We start from the raw sequence: 27,365 nt of genomic DNA on the forward strand, positions 1-27,365 counted from the left end.
ACCTGCTGAAAGAAGAGAAGAAGCTCAGCTATTGTCACAGTCACGGAGGGACAGCAGGCGAAGAGCAGAGCGCGTCAAGAACCATCGCGTCCAAGAGGTTAAGTTTTGCAATTTTTAACGTGGTTTCTGCGTGCTCAGAAGCGGAGGGCTGCTCGCTATTAAAAGTAAAGAATCAATTCTGCTGCGTTATGGGAACCTGTACATGCGCTTGCTTAGAAAACGCCTTTGAATCTGACGTGCATTTGTGTGTCCCGAATCAGTTAAAAGGATGGAACCGCGGTCTTTTGTTTATGATTGTTTCGTTGTGCTAAGTGTATTACGGCTTGGATTTGGGCTGATACGGCCAGTCATGCTGTTAATGAGTTAAATATGGCTTCACGGTATTGCTTGATAGCTAGCTATATCATATGGCTATGTAGCTAGCTAGTATGTTTGGTTGTAAGCGTAGGCTATATTTTTATGCACGGGAGACGATAGCAAGCCGCTGTTTACATAATATGATTATACATAGCTAAATCTGTTGGGTTTCGACGGAATAATTCTTGTTGTACTATTCTGTGGCGTTTTGTACAAAAATACGTTTATTTCCAAACTCGCATACGGTTCGGTTTGAATTTGTACGTTCCCCCTGGTGTGTCAAAGCACATGCGACGGGTCGTAGTGGTTGCCGATGAGTGTGTCGTGGTGGGTGGGGGTTGGCTTGCCGTGGGTAATTGGATTGGGATCAAAATACAAGATGAGTGAGAAATGATTACATCGGACTGTCTGCAAGGGCGTATGCTTTATCGACTAGAGTATGTTTGCGAGCATCGGGAAAGAAAACATTTCTTACTGAGAATGTGACATCGCATATAAGTTTATTTACTGTAAAATTAATGCGGCTTGTTATCGATGGTCCCCGTAGTTGCCCGTGGCTTGCTTAGATCAATACGTTAGATGCCGTGAAATGCACAACGGTGTATCTTTTCCTTGTGTGTTGTCCACTGCAAGTATTCTATTACGGAAAGGCAGGTTCAACACAGTGAGCACACACGCGATTTTTATGCACGCAATGATACACATTGGCCGTGTAAGGCACGCTATAAATGTCAAGCCCTTTTAACTCCGTTAATGTTTAATTCACGTCAAGACTCATAATATGCTGAAATAGTCTTTTAGCTGTTTTCTTTTACGTATTTTATATTCCGTGTGTTATGTGCATTAAAAGTAAAACTGGATAAAATACTTATGTTGCAAATAAGCAATGCAGGCATTATGTAAAATTAAGTACAAGTTGCAAACTGGAAGTGCTTATTATAATTCTCAGCTGACGGTGAAAAAGACTTGTAACTAATCGGGTAAAAGTAATATGTATTTTTGCGTAAGTAAGGAGAACGATTTTTGTAGGACCAAACCTACCAATATCCGATAAACTAGTCCCTGTGATTTATTTTTATTAGTAACATTAACATTGTGAAGAATAAAAGTGCATTTGTAAAAATACTTTGACAATGAACAGTAATGTTTTGGAACTCCACAGAGACACATCTCATAAAATAAAGACGAATAAGAAATTGTTTGGTTATAAATACCACGAAAAAAATGCAACAGCAATAACTCCAGAAAGCATCAGTACTGTGAATTTTACACAGCTGAACTCTTGCTCATAAAATATGCGCTATAACAAGTAGGTCAATCAGCAGGAAAACAGAAGAAATAATTATCAGATTCTTTTCAGCCCCGTGAGGACTGAGGCTGAGAGGGTTTGATAAGCCATTTTTCAATTTTTATTTCATAAGTGCTGAAGATACCCTTATGTATAATTAGAGGAGCATGATAGATCTGATGTTTCAGTTGTTGAACTCAGCTGCTTTCTGCACTGACCTCTCTCCTCATGTTGAAAGGTCACGTTGCCCTCGTTTTCCACAGTTTGGATAAGCATGTCTCTCTTCCCCTCAGACCTGCGAGAAATTCTGGCGTTTGGAAAGGGTTAAGCTGCCAAAATGCAGGGAGGCCAGTCCTTCCTCTGTTGCACTGTGTACTAATCATTGGTTGGTGTTGTGTCCACAGAGGGCAGAGGTGGCGGGGACTTGAAGTTTATCCCCCCCAAACCCTGATGGTGGGCCAGAACCCGAGGAGGAGCGCGGGAAGAACGTAGATCACAGAGACCCCGTGGGGGGCAGGTTCTTCCCCCGGGGGGGGGTGTTATGGAAGCAGCGGATCTGGCCCATGGATCCCGCCGGTCGCTCGGGCTCGGCGGATCTCTGTAAGGAGGGGAACGCCCCCGCGGCCAGCTGAAGCCTATCGCACGGCGCGTTTTTCGAGGGCGGAGCCGAGCAGGTTCCCCCGGAGGAGAACCGGAGAACAATGGTGGGGTTCTGGCTGTTCCTCCCGCTCATCACAGCCTGCGTGGCCATCTATATGGAGGCGGCCGAGAGCCACAGCACGTTCACCTGCGAGCCCATCACCCTGCGCATGTGCCAGGACCTGCCTTACAACACCACCTTCATGCCCAACCTGCTCAACCACTACGACCAGCAGACGGCCGCCCTCGCCATGGAGGTAAGCTCTCAACTCACTCCATCCATTGCTCTGCTCTGGGCAGGCGGAGATGGGGGGTAAGACTGGAATGAAGCTCTTAAGAGGTTGTTGTGTAGTTGTTGTGTTGTGTAATTAGAAAGCTAAAGTGGGCTTGATTATATAATATTATATTATGCTATATTATGCTATATTAATGAGTTAATTAGACTGTTATTTAGCTGTCACTCTTTTTCTGAGTGAGTTACAAGGTTAATATGACACAAGACACTAAATAAATACCACAGAAGCTACAAGTAATATAGACACAGGGCTGCTGGAATTACAGTTAATAGACCTCAATATGAAAAGACAGCGCTAAAATAAGAGGATGTTCATATACCAGGGCCCGTTGGATTAGCATGGCGTTGACCCCGACCCTCTCATATTTTTAGAGAAACCAGTTAAAGGCACAAACTAATAACTCGTTTACCTTGTTTGCGAGAGCTTGCGTGCGCTTGGCAGTAGGCTTACAGTATCTTCGCAAAGCACGAGTGGGTTATTTTTATCATCGTCAGATCATCGTGTCGTGTGTTTTTTGCTTTTGGGATTCCGTTGCGGTGCCTGAATTTCAAGCGGCTTTATTCATATGGAAATGAGATGACAATGTCAGGTTTGTGTCTTTACTGTCCTCTGTACAGTGCATAGGCTTTAGTATTCCCCATAGGGGTTCATGAACCCTGAATCATTTCTCTGCTTTAATGTCTCTACGGCTTCTGGTTTGACGTGATTGACATTGAGGCAGGCCTTCGGGTTCTTTTCTTGCTGCAATGAAAACATACATGTTATATCCAGTAATGACTAGTCCTTGTTTAGTCATTTTCCATCTCCAGGGCAACTGTCTCTAGGAAGGGGCGCTCCATGTGCAGAAATAACATCTTTTACAAATGTGGTGGCACCCATTTAATTTAGAAATGACATGACAGCAGGTCTCATTTATTATTCCACCATCCATAGCTATCTCAATAGAGGCTCTTCCACTAACATTGTACTAACCCTCCAATACAAATTACAGCAAAATATAGGCTACATTCTGTCAAAAAATGACTCCAGATGGTATTCACAAAAAGTGATATTTTAGTCAGCTTTTAAAACGTTTTAGCATCCTGCACCAACCCATGATAAAAACATTATGATGAAAATTAAGTTTTAATCTCTCCTGTGGGACCACTACATTAATAAATTATTCATGATTCATAATAAATTACAATAGAGAATTATGGTGATATGTGCACAGAGGCTGAGGATTATTTTTGTGGGAATATATTTTTTTGAGCCACTGTACGGAGCGGCCGGCAACATCAGTCTTGTCGGTTATTGAAATCGCCTGCATTGAAATGCAAATGTCCACACAAAGCACATTCAGCGTACTGTACTTTGTGTACAAGTTTGGGGTTGGGTCTGTGGAAGGGAGCTTGCAGTGGGGCTTCTTCTTTCCCACATCGGGAGATAATGGTGCCTCCCTCATGTTATTCGTGCCAGCGAGTTGCTTCATAATCTGCAGCGGCCACAGTGGCTGAGCACATTCTGAGTGCCCGGACGAGCTTCTTTGTGACATCACAGCGGTCGGCGGTAACCGGGGGAAACCGGTGGCGCTTACAGTAGGTCGTTGTGTTATCACGTCTGGGGAGCGGAGTCCCTGGTACGGCCGGTGTCGCGGGCGTCGGAAAGGAGGGGAGAGCGGCCGGAGGTCGAATCCGGGCCGTCCCATCTGCCGCGGGCCTTAAGTATCTCTGTGGAAATCCTGTGTTACGTAATGCTGCCCAGGGAGGCGCGCAGTCAGAGGCCAGCTTGATCTCATTTCCATGCAGACTTTATCCATCCAAAATGCGTGGGGTGAGGGGCGGTGGGGGGGGGGGGGGCGTCCACTTTCATCCGAGGCCAAGCGCTTGACTTCAACCTGAATCAGATCAGAATCACAACCCCCGTACACACTCGTATCCAGAACACTCTTCGTTCGTGTGATCGCAGACGCTGATCGGCCTGTAGAGGGTTAAAACCGTGTGGGTGACAGTGTGATTTAATCTGAAAGGGGAAATCGACCAAATAGCATAATTTGATATGTTGTTTCTTTCCTTTGAAATACTCGGCATCACATGTTTTTTTAATTTCCCGGTTTGGGTCTGCTGGGTGAACATTAAGAATCCGCATGCTTTTTAAATGATGCCGCTACACAGAGCAGTCCTCTCTGGCAGTATGATGAAGTATGGGATACCTTAGCATGTTTGACAAGGATACAGACAGTTTTAAAGACGGATTTACAGATAAACACATCAGACATCTTGAAGGCTTCAGTGCTGAATTTGCACACGCCCTTATCTGGGCCAGCTTGCATAGCTCACATTTTTGTATGTTACCCATTAATGCAGCTGGATATGTTCCGAGGTGTTTAAGGGTAAGTGCCTTGCTTCAGGGCACCGCAGCAGTGCCCCGCTGGGGAATTGAACTTTTTCGCGTTACAAGCCCCGGCACCATTACCCCACCCCGCCGTCCCATTAGCCCGGGTCTGAGGTGGTCCGCAGTAAATGGAAACCAGTGGGGCTCGGTGCCTGCCTGGCACCGGATTAAAACGCCTCAGACCGAGAGGCCCCCTGCCGAGCACGGAAAAAAAACGCAACGCTGCTGCCTAATAAAAAAATAACGAGGCCTCCGCATGTTTTCCGTTTTTATTTCAGAGCGCGCCGCTTCGCCTGGTCCAGGCCCTCTGGCTTTATGAGAGGATGCTATGGCTACAGTTAAAAAAAAAACTTTCATTACATTCTTCCTCCTTGCCAGAGAGAAGCCAAAAACTAATTTCACAGCTTGAGGTAGCAAACAGTTTACAACACCTAAAGGATGCGAGGTTGACTTATTTATGGCTTATACTTTGTTTTAACAGGAGATTGACAGTTTGACTGCTAAGCGAATCAAGCCCGGTGAATAGCCCTTATAATGATGGCGAATGTGTGCCTCATGGTGAAACTGTAATGAGTACTTGATTAAAGCTGGAACAGTTTGACAAAAGCCACTCTGCTTTTTCCTGCTCTGTGTGCAAAGAGGCTAAGTACTTCTTTACTTTCTTTCTCCCATTGTGTGAATGCAAGGAGAGGTTTAAATAAGACAAAATCATGTGTGAATTTGAATCATTCACCTGTCTGTTAGCTTGTTTTAGGGTAAAATAGCAATTAAAAATATAACATGATCTTTTTTCATGTCAAATGGATGCCCTGAGTTAATAATTATTAAAAAAGGCATGATTTCACCAGATATAACCCAGGATTGGTACATAATTGGGCGCGCTAGTCACGTCGCAAGGCTTAGTAACTAAGCAGTCTGGAGCGGAGCAGTGCTTGAATATAAATGTATAGTGACTTTTCTTGCTAAACAGATGCTAAACAATGGACATTTACTTTCAGTTCTAACGTAGGATTTGGTTCAGATTGCTGCCGGCACTCATATCTCACATGTCTCTGTAAGTAAATTACAATGAAGATACTGTCTCCTGACCTCCCGGTAACCTCGTTAAGATATGGCGTGACCTTCCGCGGGGGTCGGCATCTGCGGTTAGTGTGTATTTTGAGGAGAGCTGGAGATCTGAGCTGACCAGCACGGGGAAGGGCATAGAGCGACTCGATACAGCGAAGCGATCATGGAGGCAGCTGCTGAGGTCATTCCGATTTGCCTGAGCAGTGGCCAGGGCCTACTAATCAATCCCCGCTCATGTAAGGTCATCACTAAGCAGATGATGGGCAGTCAGAGCACAGTGATAAGTAAAGGCAGAATGTGGCATTGTGTTTGGAATCATTAGGAGTGCTCAGCCACTTTAGTTAGATTCAGTTTTACATGAATGTTTGGCTGAAGTTTTGGAGGGGTGTCCACTGTCACATGAGACTGGAAAGGACTGAAGATTGCTTGTATTCTCTTATTGTTGCGTAAAAGAGACGCACTTCCAGTTTAGTTTAGTCACTGTTCACGTAGAAGAGATACGATTCTAATACAGTTCCATTACAGCAACAGAGTAAAAGGACCGATTTTTGTACCAGATGCCATTCAGTTATGCAAAGCAGAGTGATAGAATGCAGACCTTTTGGGGGCATTGATAGGTGGAGTCAAATTAGGCATAAAAGAACACAGATCCTAAGGGCTGGGCTTGGTGACCAGTGCAGTGCGATGTGTCTGTTGGATTCTGTTGGGATTGGAATCCTCTCACCCACTCTAGCTCTGTGTGACATGGCTGAGCAAACTGACTCTCCTCATCTCCCGGCTTTTTTTTTTCCCTCCCCTCATTCTCTCTGCTTCTCTCTCTCTCCCCCCTCTCGCCTGCCTTGACTGGGTACAGGGGTTGCCATGGAAACAGGCCCGAATTGTGTGGCAACAAAAGAGCATACATTCCTGCTCTCGGGAGGTGGTCCTCCTGGTGACCTTTGACCCCCTCTCCCCCAAGGATGGGGACCCCTCCTTTAGGTTTGTCCGTTGCTGCATCAGTGGTTGCCATGGTAGCTGTGGTAGAAATGTGAAGGATGAATGCGCCCAAGAGGAACACAGAGAGAGAGAGAGGGAGAGAGAGGGAGGAAGGGAGGGAGGGAGGGAGAGACAGAGAAAGAGAGAGAGAGTGTGAGAGGACACCGGCAGGAAGAGCTCACTCATCCAGATTCAGAAACTGGTGGAATATAAAGGGAGGAGGGGGGGAGTGGTGTCCTTTCTTTCCCTCTCTTGGAAAAGACTGAAAGAAGAGCAAAGATCAGGAGAAGAATTTTATACATTTGTCTCATTCAGAGCTGGGCTGTTCACGCCATTCATTTTATTCATGTAGTCGAGTTCATTTCGCTTTTCTTTTACGGGAGAACAGACCGGCGGCATTTGCTTGGCAGACGGTTTGCCCATAACCTGGATTTTGGTTCTAACAAAGGGTAGGCCAAAGCACTTTAAAAAGAGTGTTTTTCACAATTCACACGGTTTCAGTTGGTGCTGCCTTTATTTAAATGCCACTACTACTGAATGACTTATCTTAGCCCTGAACATTTTCAAATAGTGTCTTTCACAATTCATGCAATTTAAGTTGGTGCTGCTTTCATATCAAATGGCGCTATGACCATATGGCTTTTAGCTGAAGTCTAAACATTTTTAAATCAGTTCTTTCAAAGCTAATTCGATTTAAGCCGGTGCTGCCCTTGTTTAAATGGTGCTACGACTGTATGACATTTTAGCTTATGCTAAAACATTTTTAAATAGGGTCTTTCACAGTTCACGATTTCAGTCAGCACAGTCCCCCGTATAAATATTGCAGCAACTGTTTTGGGAATTAATTTGTCTGACGACAGTCTGTACCCAGTGTAGCGGCCCGGTGGAAATCGGTGATAAAATATATTTGACAGTGTTTGGCTCCGCGGGCCAGCCAGCCCTTGTGAGAGGGTACAGAGATAGAGGCGGCAGGCGGGCGCTGTGCTGCTAGTTTAGCGTGACTTACATTATCAGTGACCCCAGCCGAGAGATTTATGTGTGAAGTATGTATTTACTGCGTGCGTTTCTGGCATATCGCATTAAAACCCCACCAGCTTAATCTCCAAGGTATTTTTAGCCTGACTGCTTTCCGTGCTCCTTTGTCCATATGTGGCTCTGTGGGTTCATGTGAGATGGAAGGCTGAGAAAATGTCTGCTTCGGAGGAAAGGATGGAAGGGTTGGATTCCTTAATTACAATTACGTCCACACACACAAAACTCTCTGATATTTCATGGTGTAGTGTTGCTCTGGTCAGGTGATAAATGTCTCATGACTGGAGAACAATATGAACATTTTTTTAATAAAATTATTAAAAACTGTGCATTGGATCCCAGTCTAACCCTGCAAATAAACTGAGAATGTATGTATGTGAGGCCTGTCAGACCTCCACAATTGGATTAGGAGATTCACAGGGATAATGCAGCAGCAAATTGCAGTGTTAGTAAGCATGGGAGGCAGATTTGGGCATTGAAACATTTATAGAACACATGTCCAGGACAACAGAGTCTGGCATAAGTCTATAGCTCCTGTGTTTAGAAGCAGTGATTCTGAGAGAGAAGGATTAAGGATTCTGGGTTCCCCTGGAGGGGAAAAAGCAGGCATCTTGATCGAGCGTCTTCAAAGCTGCCAGAGTCACTTTTAACTTGAGAAAAATCCTACCAATTCGCCCCCAGTGGCTCCCTTTGACCCGGACACACCTGTGCGGCAGAGGAGATCAGAGGCAGGCCCCGCCTCTCCCGCACCTGCAGCCCTGTGGCTGGAGCCGTTTCGGCCTAACCCCTCGCCTCCGTCCCCCTTACCTTGAGGCGGGGGTCCCTCGGTTTGTAGCCAGTTCCCGGCCCCATCCGTCATCTGGTGTGCCCCCAGACCAAAGCCTCTCTCCCAAACAGCATGTTGTTCACGCCTGTATTCCTTTTCTTTCCCCTGTAGGTTCAGTCGAGGAGGCTAACCGTGGTTAAAATATGCAAGGTTTGCAGAGCTAAAAGTCATCTTGAGGAGCTAAAAGTCTGTGGTAAAGTGCTAAAAGTGTTCACGCTTTCCAAGGGTTTATGACTAAGCCTCATAAGTGCCAGTAACTTGGTATGTGTTAATTAAAGGCTGCCACTTGGACTCTTTGCTAAATGGTAATTGTCTTTGTCCACAAAACCTTAAAGTCAAGCCCCAGTGAGATTATGTAAAATAAAATTTGTTCTACTCGTTGTTTTGATAGAACAGTCCTGTATTCCCTTTAAGTCCTGTTGCAAGGCATATTTGTTCTTCCTGTCTCAGAAAGGGAAGATAAATTAAATGGACCTGTCAGTAAAACATATGCTCTGCGCACAGACTTATGCAAACTGTTTATTTGCACACAGTCACCGTCACAACAGAAACCAACAAGCTTACAGTTAAACACAGTTAAGAGGACCTTTAGAAAGGAGACCACCATTCATTGAGTCCTTAAATAAATGATGAGGCTGAGAGGCAGAGAGGACTGAGTGAAACTCTATCCGTTTGCCGCCCTGTTTGATGTGTGCAGTGAGAGGGAGCGTCAGCCGTTAGCCGCAGGAGGCAAACAGGCTCTTCACTTCTGCCTGACCCCACCCTCTTCACACCTCACTTTGTCTCCCTGTGCATTACTTTTAAAAAGTGCCATTACCCTGGGTGTTTATGGAACTGGACTCTCAGAGAGAGACCGGATTAGAAATGACAGCTAATAAAGCAGGGCTTTACAGAGAAGGACCAGACTGGAAGTGATAGTGTAAGTTTGACAGTGTTGTACTCACCCAAACGGAAGGTGTCTTTTTTGACTGAATTACAGTGCTTCTCCTGTGGGCGAGGGGGGGTGGGGGGGAGGGGCGTTTCCCACCCGTGCTTTTCCTTATCATTTAGCTTTGGGCATAACTGAATTTGTTGACCCAGCGACCTGAATGGAAAATCATTTCTGCAGAAGAGGCCGGCGAGGTAAACAAAGGCGGCGTTGCGGCGGGCGGCGCGGGCACGGCCGCGCGTTAAGCGCGCCCTCCGGCTCCTGCTCGGAGACGCCTCTCACGCAGACGGGGCCTCTGATTGGCCGACGCGCCGTGCGCGACCGGGGGCTCAGAGCGCAAAGCCCTCTCTAATTCGCCCAGCCGGTCGGGGTGGGAGAGGCCGGAGGGGAGCGGCGGGGGCCAGCTGAGCCGTCTCAATTCACGGGGGTTGGGGGGGGGGGGTTTGTGTTGCCAACATGCTCAGCTGCGGCCTGCGGGGCATGAACACGGCGCGGGACCCTCCCATTGCCTCCCACAGTAAAGAAAAAAATCTCTACAGCGCCATTTGCACTGCTGCAAACTGGAGAGTGGAAAAGTGCCGTAAAAATAGTCTCCATTTATTTTTAATGGGTGCACTTGAGAGAGGAAAGAAGAGTGGAAAACTCCGCCAGATTGTTCTACCGCAACCTATTCACGTTATGGAAGACGAGCTCCTATTGTGGAGAGCACAGCGAGCTGTAATGTGTAACGTGATATCATTTGTATGTTAGCTATTTGCTCGGCAGAAACCGTTATCTAGGGCAGCTTAAATAGCTTACTCTGCGCACTGTGTCCATTCACACGGCTGGGATATTAAGGAAATCGGGTTAAGTGCTGTCTTCGGGGGTACCACAGCGGTGCCCCAATCCTGATTCAGGCCCGCTACCCTCTGGTTACACGACCAGCTCATTAACCCTTACACCACACCCCTGCTGAACACACCACACCATTGTTCCCGGGGCTCCGGTGTTCTACTGTTGGGTACTGTTAGTACAGATAGATATTAGTGGTTTAGCCTGAGTGCTGAAAGACAGTGATGGCGATTACTGGTGGGGCAGCAACACACTCGCAGGACCTGCTTATTCAGTGTCAGACTGGCTCACCTGAGGGGCTGCTAACAGCATGCAAGGCAGATCTCTGTGTTCTCAACAACAGAGGTAGACTGAATGTTAGTACACACCAGAGTCTGACCCTAAGACAGAGAGAATTGCAAACCCTAAAAAAATGAGATCATCCCATTATAAAATGAAGAAACATTGCATTCAGCCAAAAACATGTTAATGTTAATCATGTTCATGCTTAGCTGTAGAACTGAAATGAATTGTGCTAATCACGCTATTTCCATAGGACTGGGAGAGAGTTCTTTTGGAGTAACTTTATGAAATTAAAATTACTTCAAGACACTTCACAACATTAATGAACAATGTGCTGCAAAGCAAATGTGTGCATAGGGTATTTTACAGAGGAACACAATGAAGAAATAAAAAGAGCAGGTTTAGGGCTATTTTGCCTAGAAGCAAAATACATTAAAATGACTCGCAAAGCTTCCCATTTTCATCCTAATCTAAAAAAAAGCTTTTGTCTGGTAAGGAACTTAAAAAGAAATGAGCACACAGTACACCTAGAATTGGCTATGTACATTCAGGGCTTGGACACAGACACAGATCTTAGGCTTAACTTTAGCTTCACATTTTATGTAGTGTTTTTTTTTTTCCCTAAGAACATTCAGATTCTTTCTAGAATTTGGTAAAATACCAGAAATATGAATGATTTGGTTGCTCATCTTGCATCTTGTTCTTAAGCGCCGCAGCCTAGATAGCATTAACGCAGTGCCTTATTACATACTTAACTGATTTGTTCCAGTCATTCGTCAGAATGAGGAAAGACAATTAACTGCACCAGGCCTGCAAACAATGATGCATGCTTTCAAACATGAGCCATGATTCCGCCTCACCACATCTCATACACTGCAGTGACCCCTCAGAGGCAGGCTTCCTAAGAAGGATCAGCTCATTTAGCTGTCTGTGTATAGCAGTCTCCACAGCGGTTTGGATACTGGGAGTGAGAGGAGTCTCTAAACCTTCACATTAATCTCCCGGTCTTATTTATTTATTTTTTTTGTCAGGGTGATAGAAGAATCCGCGGGCAGAATCTTACATTTAATATGGATTATATTTTACAAAAGATCTTTGGATTTGGATCCTTTGAGTCAAAGTCAGCAAGCCTAACACCCATTCTAATCCATTTCACGCGCCGCTGTCAGCCAGACTGTAGGAAGAGAGTGATGTCGGCTCGCTCGCCGTGTGAGTGCGTAATACAGGCGTATGGCGCACATATAATATCCAAACCCCGGCCCGCTTAAAGTGTAAACGCCGGCGACGGCTGACAGGATCGCGTCGGCGCTCCTCTCCCCCCTCCGGAACAGAGGGGTGGGTGGGAAAGCGAGGAGCCGGCTGTCTGAGCCGCTGAGGCCGGGAGCCGGCGCATCAATAATGAACGGCCGCCGCTGTTCGGCCCAGCTGTACAACGAGAGCACTGTTCCGCTCTCCTCCCAGCAAGGTGATCCCCGACGCGGCAGAGCCGCTGCGAACGCAAGCTGGGCCCGCAGCCCGCGAGGATGGGAGGAACATCCGTCACCTGCGGCGCCGAGGTGTTACTTTCGAACTCTCATCGATCTGTCCACGGTTTTGGTTTGCGGTTAGGTGATCCAAGGGTTAGATGTTTCTGTTTCTTAGGCTGCACTTGCCTACATAATGCCGGGTCATTCATTCATTCATTCTCTTTGCTCCTTGTGGAGAATAAGGCATCCACAATTCTCTTCCAGTTGGTAGAGATATTGTATCAGTATATGTAACAGTTATTTTTTCTATCACAGGGTTGATAACCCTATGCAAAACTCCCAATATGGAGGACTGGTTTCTATGCATAGCAGGGACGCAAAACATCCTGAGGGTAATATATAAAACTGGCCCTGCATACCTCACCCATAAGGCCTGGTACGTATTTGATATCTCTAATTATCGGTGATATATTCACGTGTTGCGTCCAGTTTATCTTTGCAAATTCTCGCCAGCGGTGAGTTGGCCATCACGGATGTTTGCCATCCTCAAATGTCAGCTGACACCACATTATTTTTTAATTGAATTGATGGCTCTCTAAGGAAACGTTCAAAGGCTATCACCAGGCCTGTTTCCTGCTCTCTGCTTCCTGCTTATGGAGGAGAGAATCCCACTCGGTGGAAAAAGCGCACTGATGCCAGTGGGCCGCAATGCCACCTCTCTATGGATGCGCCAATCGCAAGGTCACCATTTCGCCAGGTTAACCCTGGAGCTGGAGACACCTCAATCGCACGGCTTCCAAGATAAACCGAAATGGGGGGTTTCCTCTCTCAGTGGCGCAGAGAGTAATCAGCGGCATCCATTGAGACCGGTTTCACGCGGAGCTCAGAACTTCAAGGGTGTGTTTGCGACCCCCACCTCCCCGAACCCTCCCCGTCACTGTGACTGCCACAAAGGCCCGGCCCAGCAGGAAATGAATGTGTCTGGCCTGGTCCTGGGTGGGGCCCTTTTGTTCCTCCCTCTGGGGATTTGCATGTTAATGCCCTGCCCTGCAGCTGCTCCCTTTTTCCCAGCATGCCTCTGGCTGGAGCGCGCCCGTGTCCCTCCTCCCCTCCCTTTGCAACGTATCCGTCCGCCCCAACACAATGCCTTTTCTCAGTGTGGCTCATGGGCCACTAGGCCTGACTGAGGAGCATCGGGTTACCGTGTTTGTACAGCTCCGCCCCCTCTTATTTTTGTGCCAGGCAGGGGGTGGTGGGGGAACAGGTTTTGGATGGGGGGAAGGGTGGCTGTTTTTTGGGTCAGCTCCCAATTATGGTGGAGTCTTTGTCTATCAGAGAATGTCATTATAATTTGAGCCCATTAACACAAAGCAGGACCAGATTGTTTTCTCGGTGAGCCCATTGTATCTTTAAACCTTTCCTTTGCACACTGTAAAATAATCGCACTAGTTCTGTAGCTTTCTCCGCTAAAGTCTGAAACTCGGTCAGGTCACCTCCTTGCAGAGCAGGTTTTCTCACCTCACGTGTGACAAGCGACACAATCAGGGCTGCTGGGACACTGTGACAGTATCTCTGTCTAGAGCCCCTCGCAGCTTTGTGGTGCTATATTTCTTAACCTGTGCATTTGATATGTGTATTTGAGTGCATGTACAGTCGGGTCCAAAATTATTGGGACACCTGGGCATTTTGTGGATGTGTCCATGTAGCTCTTAGTTTTATCACTCGACCTTAATTTATGGTGTGGCGAAAACAGTTATATGTTTTGGCAACTATAAACATTTTCAAAACATCTCTTTATGTGGTTGGCACACGATTGCCTGATGACTACCCTTATTTCCAACATTTTAATAATATGTATGACATTAATTCTGCCAAACAAACTGACAATTCCATGACATTAACTTAATTTTAAAAGGTACCTACATACTTATTGAGTGCAGACAAGTGAACAAAAATGACCATCACTTCAATTAGGCCTGATTGAACGTTGCCCTGCCCCCTAATTGAACACTCATACTGAAGCCTATATAAACCTAACAAGGTTGGAACATGGTCACAGAAGATGAAGCTGAAATTGACATTGACATAAATATGACTTTCCCAATGTCTGATGGAATATGCAGCAAAAATATTGTGGGTTTTCAGAAAAAAAAAAGTGAGTGTCCCCAACAATAGTGTATGTGTGTGCACGTGAGTGTATTTGAGTGTGTGCACACTTGTTTGGGTACATGTATTCTTGTGTGTGTGCGTGCGTGCATGCGTGCGTGTAATTGTATATGTCTGCACGCGTTATGTGTATTTGTCTGTGTGTAATTGTGCGTGTGTGTGCCTGTGTGCGCGTGTGTAATCGCATGCGTGCGTATCAGCGTGTTTGTGTGTGTGTTAATCTGTGTGTAATGGTGCGCTCCTCTCCGCAGCCCTTCCACCCCATGGTGAACCTGCAGTGCTCGCCGGACCTGCGGCCCTTCCTGTGTGCGCTCTACGCCCCCGTGTGCACCGAGTACGGCCGCATGTCTCTGCCCTGCCGCCGCCTCTGCCTGCACGCCAAGCAGGACTGCTACAAGCTCATGGAAATGTTCGGAGTCAGCTGGCCTGAGGAGATGGAGTGCAGCAGGTAACTGTTCAGCCGGCCCTCTGCCTTGCTCTCTGAAACGTCAGTGTGCTGTTTAAAGTATAGGAGGCCCTCCGCATATACTATAACCACACCCACAAACTCTGCTCTGTACCGAGAGTCGAGACTCGGGAGCAAAGAGACAACCACACTCTTCAGTACAAATCAGTGTAATAATGTCTGCTGTAGGACATGGTGTGTAGCAGGTAACCAGAGCTGTTCCAAGAATACAGAGGCTGTCCACGTATGTTCTAACCACATCCACGAATGGGAAAATCCTCAAATGTTCTGCACCAAGAATTGAGACTCAGGAGCAAAGCAACCACATTTACTGTGTAAAACAATGTAAGAATGTCTGCTGTGAAGGGAAAAGCGCTTCCCAGTTCACTGTTAAATGGGGAGAACGCTCATTTGAATGCGTGGTCTAAGAACTGAGGCTTAGAGCTGGTTATTGGTGTTTAAACATGGCCTCCCTCCCTCTTCAGGTTCCCCGACTGCGACGAGCCGTACCCGCGTGCAGTGGACCTCCTCACCAGCGCCGACAGCACGGACGAGTCGCCCATGTCGGTGCAGCGGGACTATGGCTTCTGGTGCCCACGCGAGCTCAAGATCGAGCCCGACCTGGGCTACACCTTCCTGGGCGTGCGCGACTGCTCTCCGCCCTGCCCCAACATGTACTTCCGGCGGGACGAGCTGAGCTTCGCCCGCTACTTCATCGGCGTGGTCTCCATCGTGTGCCTGTCGGCCACGCTCTTCACCTTCCTCACCTTCCTCATCGATGTCACGCGCTTCCGCTACCCGGAGCGGCCCATCATCTTCTACGCCGTCTGCTACATGATGGTGTCGCTGGTCTTCTTCCTGGGCTTCCTGCTGGAGGACCGCGTGGCCTGCAACGCCGCCCGGCCGGGCCACTACAAGGCCTCCACCGTCACCCAGGGCTCCCACAACAAGGCCTGCACCCTGCTCTTCATGGTGCTCTACTTCTTCACCATGGCCGGCAGCGTCTGGTGGGTCATCCTCACCATCACCTGGTTCCTGGCCGCCGTGCCCAAGTGGGGCAGCGAGGCCATCGAGAAGAAGGCCCTGCTGTTCCACGCCAGCGCCTGGGGCGTGCCGGGAGCCCTCACCGTCACCCTGCTGGCCATGAACAAGATCGAGGGCGACAACGTGAGCGGCGTGTGCTTCGTGGGGCTGTACGACGTGGACGCGTTGCGCTGGTTCGTGCTGGCGCCGCTCTGCCTGGACGTGCTGGTGGGCGTGTCGCTGCTGCTGGCGGGCATCGTGGCGCTCAACCGCGTGCGCATGGAGATCCCGCTGGAGAAGGAGAACCAGGACAAGCTGGTCAAGTTCATGATCCGCATCGGGGTCTTCTCCGTGCTCTACCTGGTGCCGCTGCTGGTGGTCATCGGCTGCTACTTCTACGAGCAGAGCTACCGGCCTGTGTGGCAGACCACCTGGGTGGGGGAGCGCTGCCGGGAGTACCACATCCCCTGCCCCTTCCAGGTGAGGCTCCGCTCTCCTCCTCTTCCTCCTCCTCCACCCTCCTCTTCCTCCTCTGCCCTCCTCTTCCTCAGCCGGCACCTCTTCTTCCTCTCCCTAGCCCCTCCCTCCCACACTAATTCGTGTAATCATTAGCGCCTCTTCATTGCACTTTGCACTCTGGTTCACACTGCTCTGAAGGACCCCGAAGGCGTTCAGAAGAGTGCCTGCGTTTTGAGTGCTGCTGGCGTGTCTGAGCATGTCACTGTAACAATGGGAATCTGACAACCGACTGTTCAAAATTCACTTCGGCAGTGCAGATTAGCCTTCGGGAAGGAAATAGCTGTGAGACGTGATAAAGGCCACAAACACCCTCTTTTCCTTCTGTGGGTAATTAGGACCTGAAGGTATCTTTAAATCAAGGATTAGGGTGCAATTATAGCATTAATTTATTGATTATAGTGTTTGATTTCCGCTTACCCATCACGGCACCAGGTTCTCAGTACATTACTCAGCTTCTGCCAAACGCACGGCACGCAAGGACCGATTGTCACCATCCAGCCACCGAGACGCCTACGCAAACTCCCACGCATCTGGCTTAATTGCTAAGCACCTGCTTTGTGGGTGTGTGTGTGGGTATGAGAGTGAGTGAGTGTAAGTGTGTGTGTGTGTGCCTGTGCTCTGCTGTTGTATAAAGTGTATAAAATGAAGTGGTTTTTCTGGCTGACCGTTTGTGGGTACAGAACTTCACCATGTATATGTATGCCTTGCAGGACACAGTACTGGTTGCTTTAACATACCATTAACTGATGATAGATTTGAAGTAAACTTTAAATAAGAGTTCAAGTAACAGTGGCATTTCAGCACTGTGCCAATAAGTGGCAGACAGAAGAATAGTTGTTTTGTCAGCTCCCCGCTGAGAAAAGATTTGGCCCTCTCTTTGTTTTTGAGCAATATGAAGAACTGATTCGCTTTGCATCGAATTCGACCTGGATCTGGGTCGCACATGTAAAACTTACTCAGACCTTGTAGTAGCTCATATTAGCATAACTAGCCGTGGCTATCCAGATAAATCACTGTACTGAATGACCATGCGCTAGCTGCTAATCATTTTAGGTTTAATTATCCCTCTTGTATTGTATTTATCTGTGGGCACAGCTGACTTCAGAACCGCACAAGGCCATGCTGGGTATGTTTTGAACTGTGTACTTTACAGTCTACATCTATCATTTTGATAAATCATTCGTTAGTTAAATGTGGAATTCAGTAGCCTCAATATGCAAAACTCATCACCGGCACTGAGGGAGGAAAGACGGTGCGCCATAGTGTGTGACAGTAGAATATACACGTATGACATTTAATAAGCAGAACTCCTGGTGGCTGCCAGCTACCCTTTAATGTGTCTACTCACTTGGCATGTTGCTGGTGTAGTGGGTCTCAAAGTGGAATGAATCATGCTGTTCATTTTTCATCCCACCCTAAGTGTAATCTGCTTACAAAAGATCCCCCCTATTGAAAGAGGGTGCGTTCTTGGGATCCCCACGCATGCAGAAATTAGCGTTACTGATCGCAGACTTTTGTGCAAAGGGGGATTTGTTTTTAACGCAAAAACACACATTTAATGCATTGTAATGGCACAAGTGATAAATGTGTGTGCTTATATAGGGATAATATAAATATGTGTCCTGTGTAAAATATTGTCGTGCCTCAGGAGCAGAGTGCAAAGGCGATGTGGTTTATTTAAAATCAACATTTAAGCCTTTCGCAACACGCGGGCAGTGGAAAATATGCCGGCGTGACCTCAGGGGAGAACTCAAGGCTGTGCGCTGATTGATGATAATCTATCACTGTCTTCGCTCATTAACGCGCTCACACAAAGCAGGGAGCAGGTCACTGACTCACGGGGCCTGGGGCGCCTGTTCAGCACTTTAGGGGCGGCAGGGTTACCCTCCGATTTGGCGCATTCCGCCTCGGAGGACGCCCGCGAACCCTAGCCGTTACCCGGAGGCGGACTCTCCGCCATGGCCCGGAGGGAAGGGGGACAAAGGGGCCACCAATGAGAGAGCTGCAGGCAGCGTCCGCTGCGGCCAGCTCATTATGCAGTGTCTCCATGTGATGCTGCCATCTCAGAAAGAGGGCAGGAGGGGGAGCTTCAGTTTGTGAGGGAGGGGACACAGTTTACCCAAGCGAGTACAAGGGGCCTTGGCTGAGAAGGCATGTAGCCATACTGTAGCTATAATGATGTTGTATAGATAGAAATGTATGCCGGGGTATTCCAGCATGCATCGTCCACTCATTAATGTGGCCCAGGATAAACAAATCTCGAATGACATTTCGGCGTTCCAGTTGAGTGTGTGGCCCGATCGGGACCCCAGTGACTCAACGACAGTCCGGATCACGCTAATGAGCATCTGTCTCCGGGAGGCAGAGCGAGCGGGACCGCTGTCTCTCCTCGTTAGGAGGCCGGCCCCCGTCCTGTCGCCACGGCATTTCGCAGGGACCGCGGCGATGTGTCTGTTCAGCGAGCCCGGCGAGGTCAGCGCAGTGTCCGTGTTGAGCTGGAGCCTGGTCGGGGTGGGGGAGAGGGGCCGTACGGCCGCAGCAGAGAGGATACTCCTTCCTCCTCCCGCAGTGCATGCTGGGAGTCCTGATTTAGTGTGGCGAGGGCACAGGTGCAGAGTCTGGAGGGAGATTGGAGCAGGGGGTGGGGGTGGGGGTGGGGGGAGGAGAGCAAGCCATTGTGTGGACTGCTGCGCTGGGGTAGAATTGTCTGTGAGCAGTGAGCTGTGCTGTTAGGGAAGCCGCAAAGCGCGGACGCTCTCTCTCTCTCTCTCTCTCTCTCTCTCTCTCTCACTCACACACACACACACATGCAGCGGGGGTGGGGGATCTGTCCTGAGGCCTTGAAGGGCATACGCTCACATGTGCATGTGTATGCATACATTGAAATGGACATGCACACAATTGCACATACACAAAACCCAACTAACATAGTGCAGTGTATACATACCTGTGTATTCAGAATTCCTATGCATTTGTTCTACTCCGTACTCAACAGATTGATCAGATCAGTAATACATGACACAGTAACACATTTAAAATATCCACTGTGTTTTCCATCCCTCACCTCCCTCTATCCACAGTGTACGAATACAGACTCACAAACGCACCCAAGCACAGCAAAAACATGAGCAACTCCTGTTTCCATTTCACACAACAGTCAGGTTTTATCCAGTGGGATGAGTTAACAGATGCCCTCAAGATTCATACATATTAAATGTGCGGGCCTGAGCTGGGTAGAGATGAAAGCATCAGGTCAAATGCCTCACTGTGTGAAGGTAGAGCAGTGGTGTGACTGTGTACCTGAGGTGAGCCGTTTCCCCAAGCTCACCGTCTCTGTTTCTTCGCGGGGCGCAGGTGGAGCAGACCAGTCGGCCCGACCTGGTCCTCTTCCTCATGAAGTACCTGATGACCCTGGTGGTGGGCATCCCCTCGGTCTTCTGGGTGGGCAGCAAGAAGACCTGCTTCGAGTGGGCCAGCTTCTTCCACGGCCGCCGGCGTAAAGAGTAAGCCTCTGCCCCCAGCTTCCTTTCCTTCTTTCACATTCCCTTTCTCATACTGTCACCCCTAGAAAAGATGCTTTACTGTTTCTCTTTCTGGGAATGTGAAGACCTATACCAAGCCTAGACGTAGACTGACTAGTTTTTAGATGGATAGTGTGTTTTGAACAGAGGTGGAAAACCCCAGCTTCAGAAAGTAAAAGTCCTGCCACGTATTTGTTCCACCCATGCACTACACCAGCTGAATTTAATTAGCACAACTCTTCAGCCAGGTAGAGGAGCTAATTAGTGAAATCACCTTGTTTCGTGAATGGCTAGAACAAATACATGGTAGGACTTTTACTCTCTGAAGCTGGGGTTTTCCACCTCTGGTTTTGAATAGTTGATATATTTCTCTGTGGCACCAGAGTAGAGCTTACCTGTCCATGTCCCGTTACTCCCCTTCTGTCATGGTGAAAAGATCTTCTGCACTTGTATCCTCCCACCCCAATAATAGTGCATTAACCCCATGCCCCACTCCCCCTGTCCCTCCCTCTTCCCTCCCCCTCTTCCACCGCCCCGCCCCGTCCGCCGTGCTCCGCCCCACCCTGCCCCACCCTCTCCCCCTCCCCTCCACCTTCCCGCTCTCCCTCCCCTCGCTCGTCCGCCTCTCCCTCCCCTCCCTGCCCGCCTCGCTCTCGCCCGCGGGCCCCCGCTCTCCCAGCAGCGCGGTCAACGAGAGCCGGCAGGTGCTGCAGGAGCCCGACTTCGCCCAGTCGCTGCTGCGCGACCCCAACACCCCCATCATCCGCAAGTCGCGGGGCACCTCCACCCAGGGAACCTCCACGCACGCCTCCTCCACCCACCTGGCCATGCTGGACGACCCGCCCAGCCGCGCCGGCAGCGTCCACAGCAAGATCAGCAGCTACCACGGCAGCCTGCACCGCTCGCGGGATGGCAGGTAACACCGCGCTGCATCCCTCCGTCCCTGCATCCCTCCATCACTCGGCCCGCTCCTCTGTCTGTCTGTCTGTCTGTGTTTCTCACTCTGGAGTCAGTGTGGGTCTAGTAGTAACACCCAGTGTGCAATTTATGTCATTGTGAAATTAAGCACAGATTAAACCCTGTTAATGTCCCCATTGACAGTTTTAGGCATAGTAGGCAAGGCTGATATTAACAGGGTTCATTTAACCTTGCAAGACATGGTAAATTGTTTTCAGAGGGGTGTAATATAAAGCAAGAGAAAAGCATGTTCTGTCAGAGGCTTTTTTTTGTATGGTGAACTGAACTATTCTGCCGGCATTATAAACAGGAAATATAATTGATATTAATTATTAATATTAATGATATTAATTTATTAATATTATAATTCCTTTTTTATTCAGTAATCCAGAAATATAGTAGTATATTCTGTAATTCAAATGCACATACATTCATTGTGGTAAACTCTAAGCCCTGTAAAGCTTGACAATAGTATTGGAGAATATTTAAGAGGCCACCTTCCCTGTCTCGCCAGGTACACCCCCTGCAGCTACCGGGGCGTGGAAGAGCGCGTGCCCCACGGGAGCATGCCCCGCCTCAACGACCAATCACGCCACAGCAGCATGCACCGCCTCGACAGCCAATCGCGGCACAGCAGCGTGCGTGACCTGAGCAACGCGCCGGCTGCTCACATCACCCACGGCACCAGCATGAACCGGGTCATCGAGGAGGACGGGGCCAGCGCCTGAGCGCTGGGGAGGTGGCCTCTCCACCGGTGGGGCGGGGGGACAGAGCCGGAGGCGGGACATGACCTGACCCCCCTCCCCGCCTCTGAATGTGCCCTTTCGGTCTCCTGAGCTGGCCTGACCGTGGACTGTGAGCAGAAAATGTGTTTTTCTGGCCAGCTCACCAACACGCGGGAACACAAACCTAGCACTAGAAAGAAGGTGGACCTGCGTAAATGAGAAAGGGACGGAAAATGACAGACTCCTTTTGTACTGTGAACAGGCTGTGTTGTACTGTGGATGCTGTGAAAGACTGATACACGCTGCCCGCCAGTTGTCACGGCGATGGCGCGGCGTCAGGGAGGGGCCACGGTGTGCAGCTGTCCTGAGGGCTCGGGGCTGGAATGCAGAATGTCTGCTCACGACCCTCTCAGACCCACCTGACACAGAAAGAGGCGTGGCCTGACATCAATCCGGAGCCTCACCACAGGGACCCGCTTGCAAGATTTCTTGTTTACAAATGCAAAATGTAAAATGCTTTGGCATAGTGTACTCTTCTGTCTGAAGGTGCTATGTATGGCAGGGGGGAATTAGAACGAGACCACTAGAGCCCTCTTTTACTGCGATAGTTTCTTTAAATAGCCAGCTAGGAGTGCCTGAGCGCTCTCTTCTCTGAGGCAGTCTGCAGGGGTTTGGAAGACTGCAGTGGCTGCTGGGAAATGCAGCTCCGCGCAGAAACTCCCCTCTGGCTGTTTGTCACGGGAGCTGAAGAGAGCGGAGAAGAAGAAACAGGGGGAGGAAAAATGGCGAGAGCGTCAATGTGTCGAGCGCCCAGTGCATAGTTCCCAATGGAGGAGTATGGAAACCAGAACCCCCTTTTTGTCCACCTGTATTTCTCAGTGTAGATAGATTCTGATTCCCCTCAAGCACTGATTCTAGATCTGCATCCACCATTAACACTTAATGGTGGGGCTTAGCAGTACAGTGATCCTGGATCAGTTGTGGGAGGGTAAGAGGCAGAAAATAGAGTACATTTCTCAAGCCTCAGTCTACCTCATCCTATCCCCCCCAAGAGGTAATTCCCATCTGTCCTCAGGTGTAATGTAGTCCTGTTTGCGCTGAAACACTATGTTGTTAGAGTTTTACGCAGATGTTACAATTTTGTTTCTAGGTGCAAAAAAAAGATGCAAAAGCTTTTGAAATGCTCATCTGCTGCATTAATATTTAAATATGCCTTTTGTTATTTGACAATACACTTTGCCATTGCGTATGGTGTTTTGTTGATTAGGAACTGGTGTGAGAGTTTGTTTTTTTTTTTTGTAGAACTATATTCTCAAGAGTGTAATGCTATAAACTGACAGGTGTACTGCTGTTCCTTATACAACATACAGACTATTGCTACAAATGTAGAGTGCAGTCTTATGCTTTCGTAGAGCATGACATCATTCAGCTGCTGTCAGTTGGGGCAAACGGTGGCCAATGGGAGCTGAGATGCACGGAGGTGGTGGAGTACTGCAATTCCAGCTCTTGGCTTACCCCACCATCTGTGGATCTCTGTGAATCTTTTGGCCCACAGTCCAACAGCAGTGAGCAGTGTCCCTAAACTTGAACAGTAAATTCATGTGTAACTTTCTTAATAAAATGACTCATTATTTGAAGCAAGCACCAAAACTGTAGTGCAGATAAGAGGAAAAAAAAACATTGCTACATTAAAGTCTCCAGTCAAGTTTAAGAGCAATGCAGGTTGCAGCTTGACTTAATCTGGGCCCTTTCTGTAAGGTTATGACTGGTCAGTCTGGAAAATCACTGCATGAACTGGACCATCACACTTTTGTCATTTAGAGGTTGCAGAATCCTCCTGCCTCCCCTAACAAAGCAGCCTTTGCCAATTCAACTCCATAAATGGCAACCCTGCCATTTTCACCAAAGGAGAGTGCAGCATCTCTTCCTCAGCAGCTATCCAGTGAGAGTGGGGCAGCTCTTCCTATCCAATGGGTTTACGAAGGGAAGAGGACTGATGGCATATCAGGTTCTGTGCGTTTCCTTGCTCGGCACTGTTCAAATATTGTGGCAGCTGTGGCACTGCGGAGGTCTGGATGGTTAGCGTGCTTTCTGGGGGACTCTTCCCAGTTTGAACCGACTGGAAATCCACACTGCGTGGACTTATGTATAGAAGATTTAGCACTAACTTTGTGATTAGATGTGTCAGACGTGTATAGATGTAAACCTCAGTTGTAGGGTTATGTAAATTTTCTTTTTTTTTTTCGGTTTTCTAAGAAATTTGTCAAAAAAAGTTATTTGTTGGTTGCAACTTACACAATAAAGCGTGTGTAAGAAGAATGTCCTTGAGTGCGTCTGTAGTAAATCTGTATACTATGTCACTGCTCCAAACAGCCATTCCTGCAGTCTGTCCTGTTACTGCTACTGTTCATTGGTCAAGGGTCTACCCCATTCTGACTTTGCGTCTTACATTACTTAATGTATGTCATAAGTAAATATGTCCATTTAGTTACATACATGTCACATATAGAAAAGAAACATGACACACAGTAGACATAATTGTAACAGTTCCCTGTTTTATTGAAATACATCAAAGTCAGGTTAATATGAGTTTTCCACATAAAAGAGTGGTGGCCAGTCCCATACAGTAATTTTTGACCTTCCACCTTAAATATTTCTGTGCAAAAAAGAATCTACATCACCTGTAGTGGGTTATCCTCTTTAAACCCCCAACCTTTCAAATAAGCAAATCAAATAATAGAATGAAACAAAAAGTTAAAAAAAAAAAACAAAACAAAAAAAAAAAAACATTTCCAGCCTTAAATTCTAATAAAAGTGATTACACCTATGACATGCAAAACTGTACATATTCTTACAAAGAAATCCTAAAAAAAACCCTCAATATATGATATGAAATAGCAAATAACATACAAGGCAGGTAAACCCTCACTGAAATGCAAATGTGTTCATTTTCATTTTTAAATATCAGTTCATCGCCACACATCTGCATCAGACCCATCCCGTTCCCCCTCCCTCTCCCCCCTCTCTCCCTCCCCCTCCCTCACCTGACCCTCTCATTCGAAACGATTTCAACTAAGACACCAATCTGCTCATTTCCTGCTGTCGCTGTCTCTTCCGATTCTCCCTCACAAGCGTTACAACCGCCAGTCACAGCTGCGTCACACGGCTGCGTTGTCTTCTCGTCTCTCATCGCAGTGAAATAATCATTGGTTCCGACATTCCTGAGTGTGGGTTTCCTGGGCGTTCTGCCGAAAACCCTTCCCAAACACGCTACCTACCAAAGAGATCCCCCCCCCACTCCCACCCACCCTCGTCACCGCAAATACACTCTACAGGAAAACTGGATTGAATACAGAGAGGAAAAGGTCTAGGGCTGTAAGTATGTGTCTATGTCACTTTGCCTAAATCATCAAGGCCCTAGATGACTGCTTCGAATTGAGAATGCTGCTTTTGTGATATTAATCGGGAAGAGGGGTGAGCCAAGTTTCAGGGCAACGTGGGTGAATGTATACAACACACAACATTTTTTTTTTCTTTTGCTAAACTCGGCTGTTCCCCTCCTCACACCTCGTTTTGAGATTGCATTGAACTTGTGGAGCCATCAAAATAGAGATTTTATGAGAACAACCTCTAGCTACTTTCAAACAGCAGCAACAGCTGTAACGTTAAGTAATGCTGGGGGAGAAGGCAGCCAGTGAAATTTTGACGGTTAACACTTTTACATTCCGATATATTTACTGAACTCTGACGACAAAAGTTGCCGTTATATAATCTGTCCTTCACTTGGGTTTGGGGCCTGTGGATTTCAAAGAAACGATGGTTCTGTACTCTTGTCATCAATGTCAGTGACAGCTACCATCTGAGCTCAGATGCCAAGTCTTCACTCATACATGAGGGCGACTTTCACAACAGAAGCCTGATAGGATACTGAACATCCGCTCAAGTTTATACACCTAAAATAATCATGTACAAAGCCTTTTAATTTAGCGATCCAAAGCGCAAGGTTTTCCTCCCCCTATGAATCCGGTTCTGGTCCATGAAGCTTTATAAATAACACCTGTTTGGCCCCGCCCAGGAATCTTGTAGGAATGATGTCACTGGAGGAAAAAATATCACATTAGAATGTAATGATGCATTCCTTTCAGCACAAGTCTGATCCCTCCAAACATTCTTGGACACCGATTCTGAAATGTCAATATCATTCGTAATTGACAAGTCTGGAATAAGCATTTCATTTTAAAAGACAGTTTCCCTTACCATTTTTTTCCTCATCACCTCAAAGTGGAATTTATTGGAATCAGAATTTTTGCATTTAAAATGTTGTCTTTTTTTCTGCTCGAGTTCTGTCTTTTCGCAGGATAAAACGGTCTCTTCAGTTGACTTGGAAATGAAGTCCAATACAACGCTTGGTTTGCTTCAATACTGCCTCCCCCCGCTCCCCGCACAAAGACACAAAGAATCCTTTCAATGTCGCTTGAATACCACTGAACATGTTATGTTTGTGTAGTTAGCATATCTTTTCAAAAAGTCACTCGCTGAAATCACCAAATACAAAAAGATGTCTACTGGTTTTTTCACTGTGGAGTTCAATACACATTACCATCAGGTACCATGAGTAGTAAAACTTTACACAACTTTATACTTATATATATAATTCATATATATAGAATTCTATAATCACAAGAGATTTTTTTTCTTTAGTAAAATAGCTCTTGGCGACTGTGCTGCAAACACACATTCAGCTTATTGAAAATAAAATAAAATTAAAATAAAAATGACCGAAGCACTGAGAACCAAGGCTTTTAAAAACCGATCAATGATAAAAGCAATTACAATAAGTATAAGAATAATGATTAACAAAACATCTTTGGAAATGGAGCATTATTGCTTCAGTGAAGTGGACCACAGAGGGACACGCAAAATGGGAGGAGGCTAGGCGTTCACAACAAGGCTCCTCTGTATGTGTCAGAGTGTGCATGTGTGTGTGTGCGCGTGTGCGCGTGTGTGTGTGTGTGTGTGTATGAGCGTGTGCGTGCATTCGTATGTGCATGCGTGTGTTTTTTACGTAAAAAAAAAAAAAAAAAAACAATCCATGTTCCCTCAAACAGCGTGGGCTTCCATAACCCAGAGCTTCATCAACTCAAAACAACAATGGAAATAATGCAAATCGGTTTGTTTCTGATACACAAAATAAAAAATAAAAAATAAAAACTTAAAAGCAACAATAAAAAAAAAGAACATAAGAGGTTAAAATGGCTTTTTTTTGCTTGAATATGCCCAAGGGACTAATAATTTAAAATGAAGGAAAGTAAAAGAGAATTTGCTCTCTTAGCCATACTAATTTCACTTTATAGCATTTTTTCTCGTTATATATTATACTCTACTTTAAACCTATGTACATTATTGAAGTGAGCATCTGTGTTCTTACTCGACGGCGGAACTCTAGTTGGTTAAGGAAGGCCTAAGCGGATCCGGCGACACGGAGGTGGTCCCAGTTCGGTGGACGAGGACGCTAGCGCTTTTGAGTGACGCGAACTAGACTCATGAACGACATCCCCAGATAGCCTGGGTGCTCCTACGGATCTCTAAAACTCTAGAACACGGAGGAGGTGAGGTCACCTTTAAAGAGTGAACTTGTGATTCACCTG

General features: G+C 47.3%; 1 protein-coding gene across 2 annotated transcripts; it reads left to right on the forward strand.

The window, feature by feature from the left end:
- The first annotated feature begins 1 nt into the window (after window position 1).
- Window positions 2-21,826, forward strand: fzd3a (frizzled class receptor 3a). Of its 2 annotated transcripts, none has more exons than XM_036549610.1 (7): window positions 2-97; window positions 2,050-2,541; window positions 14,779-14,975; window positions 15,458-16,475; window positions 19,869-20,017; window positions 20,715-20,951; window positions 21,507-21,826. In XM_036549610.1, exons 2-7 carry the CDS (start codon window positions 2,347-2,349, stop codon window positions 21,718-21,720), a joined length of 2,010 nt encoding a protein of 669 aa, XP_036405503.1. In that variant the 5' UTR covers window positions 2-97; window positions 2,050-2,346; the 3' UTR covers window positions 21,721-21,826. The 2 variants fall into 2 exon arrangements, with proteins under 2 accessions (XP_036405503.1, XP_036405504.1); XM_036549611.1 differs by having other exon boundaries at window positions 20,718-20,951.
- Window positions 21,827-27,365: the final 5,539 nt, after the last annotated feature.

This window comes from Megalops cyprinoides, chromosome 17 (assembly GCF_013368585.1).
Source record: "Megalops cyprinoides isolate fMegCyp1 chromosome 17, fMegCyp1.pri, whole genome shotgun sequence".
Taxonomy (NCBI): Eukaryota; Metazoa; Chordata; class Actinopteri; order Elopiformes; family Megalopidae; genus Megalops; species Megalops cyprinoides.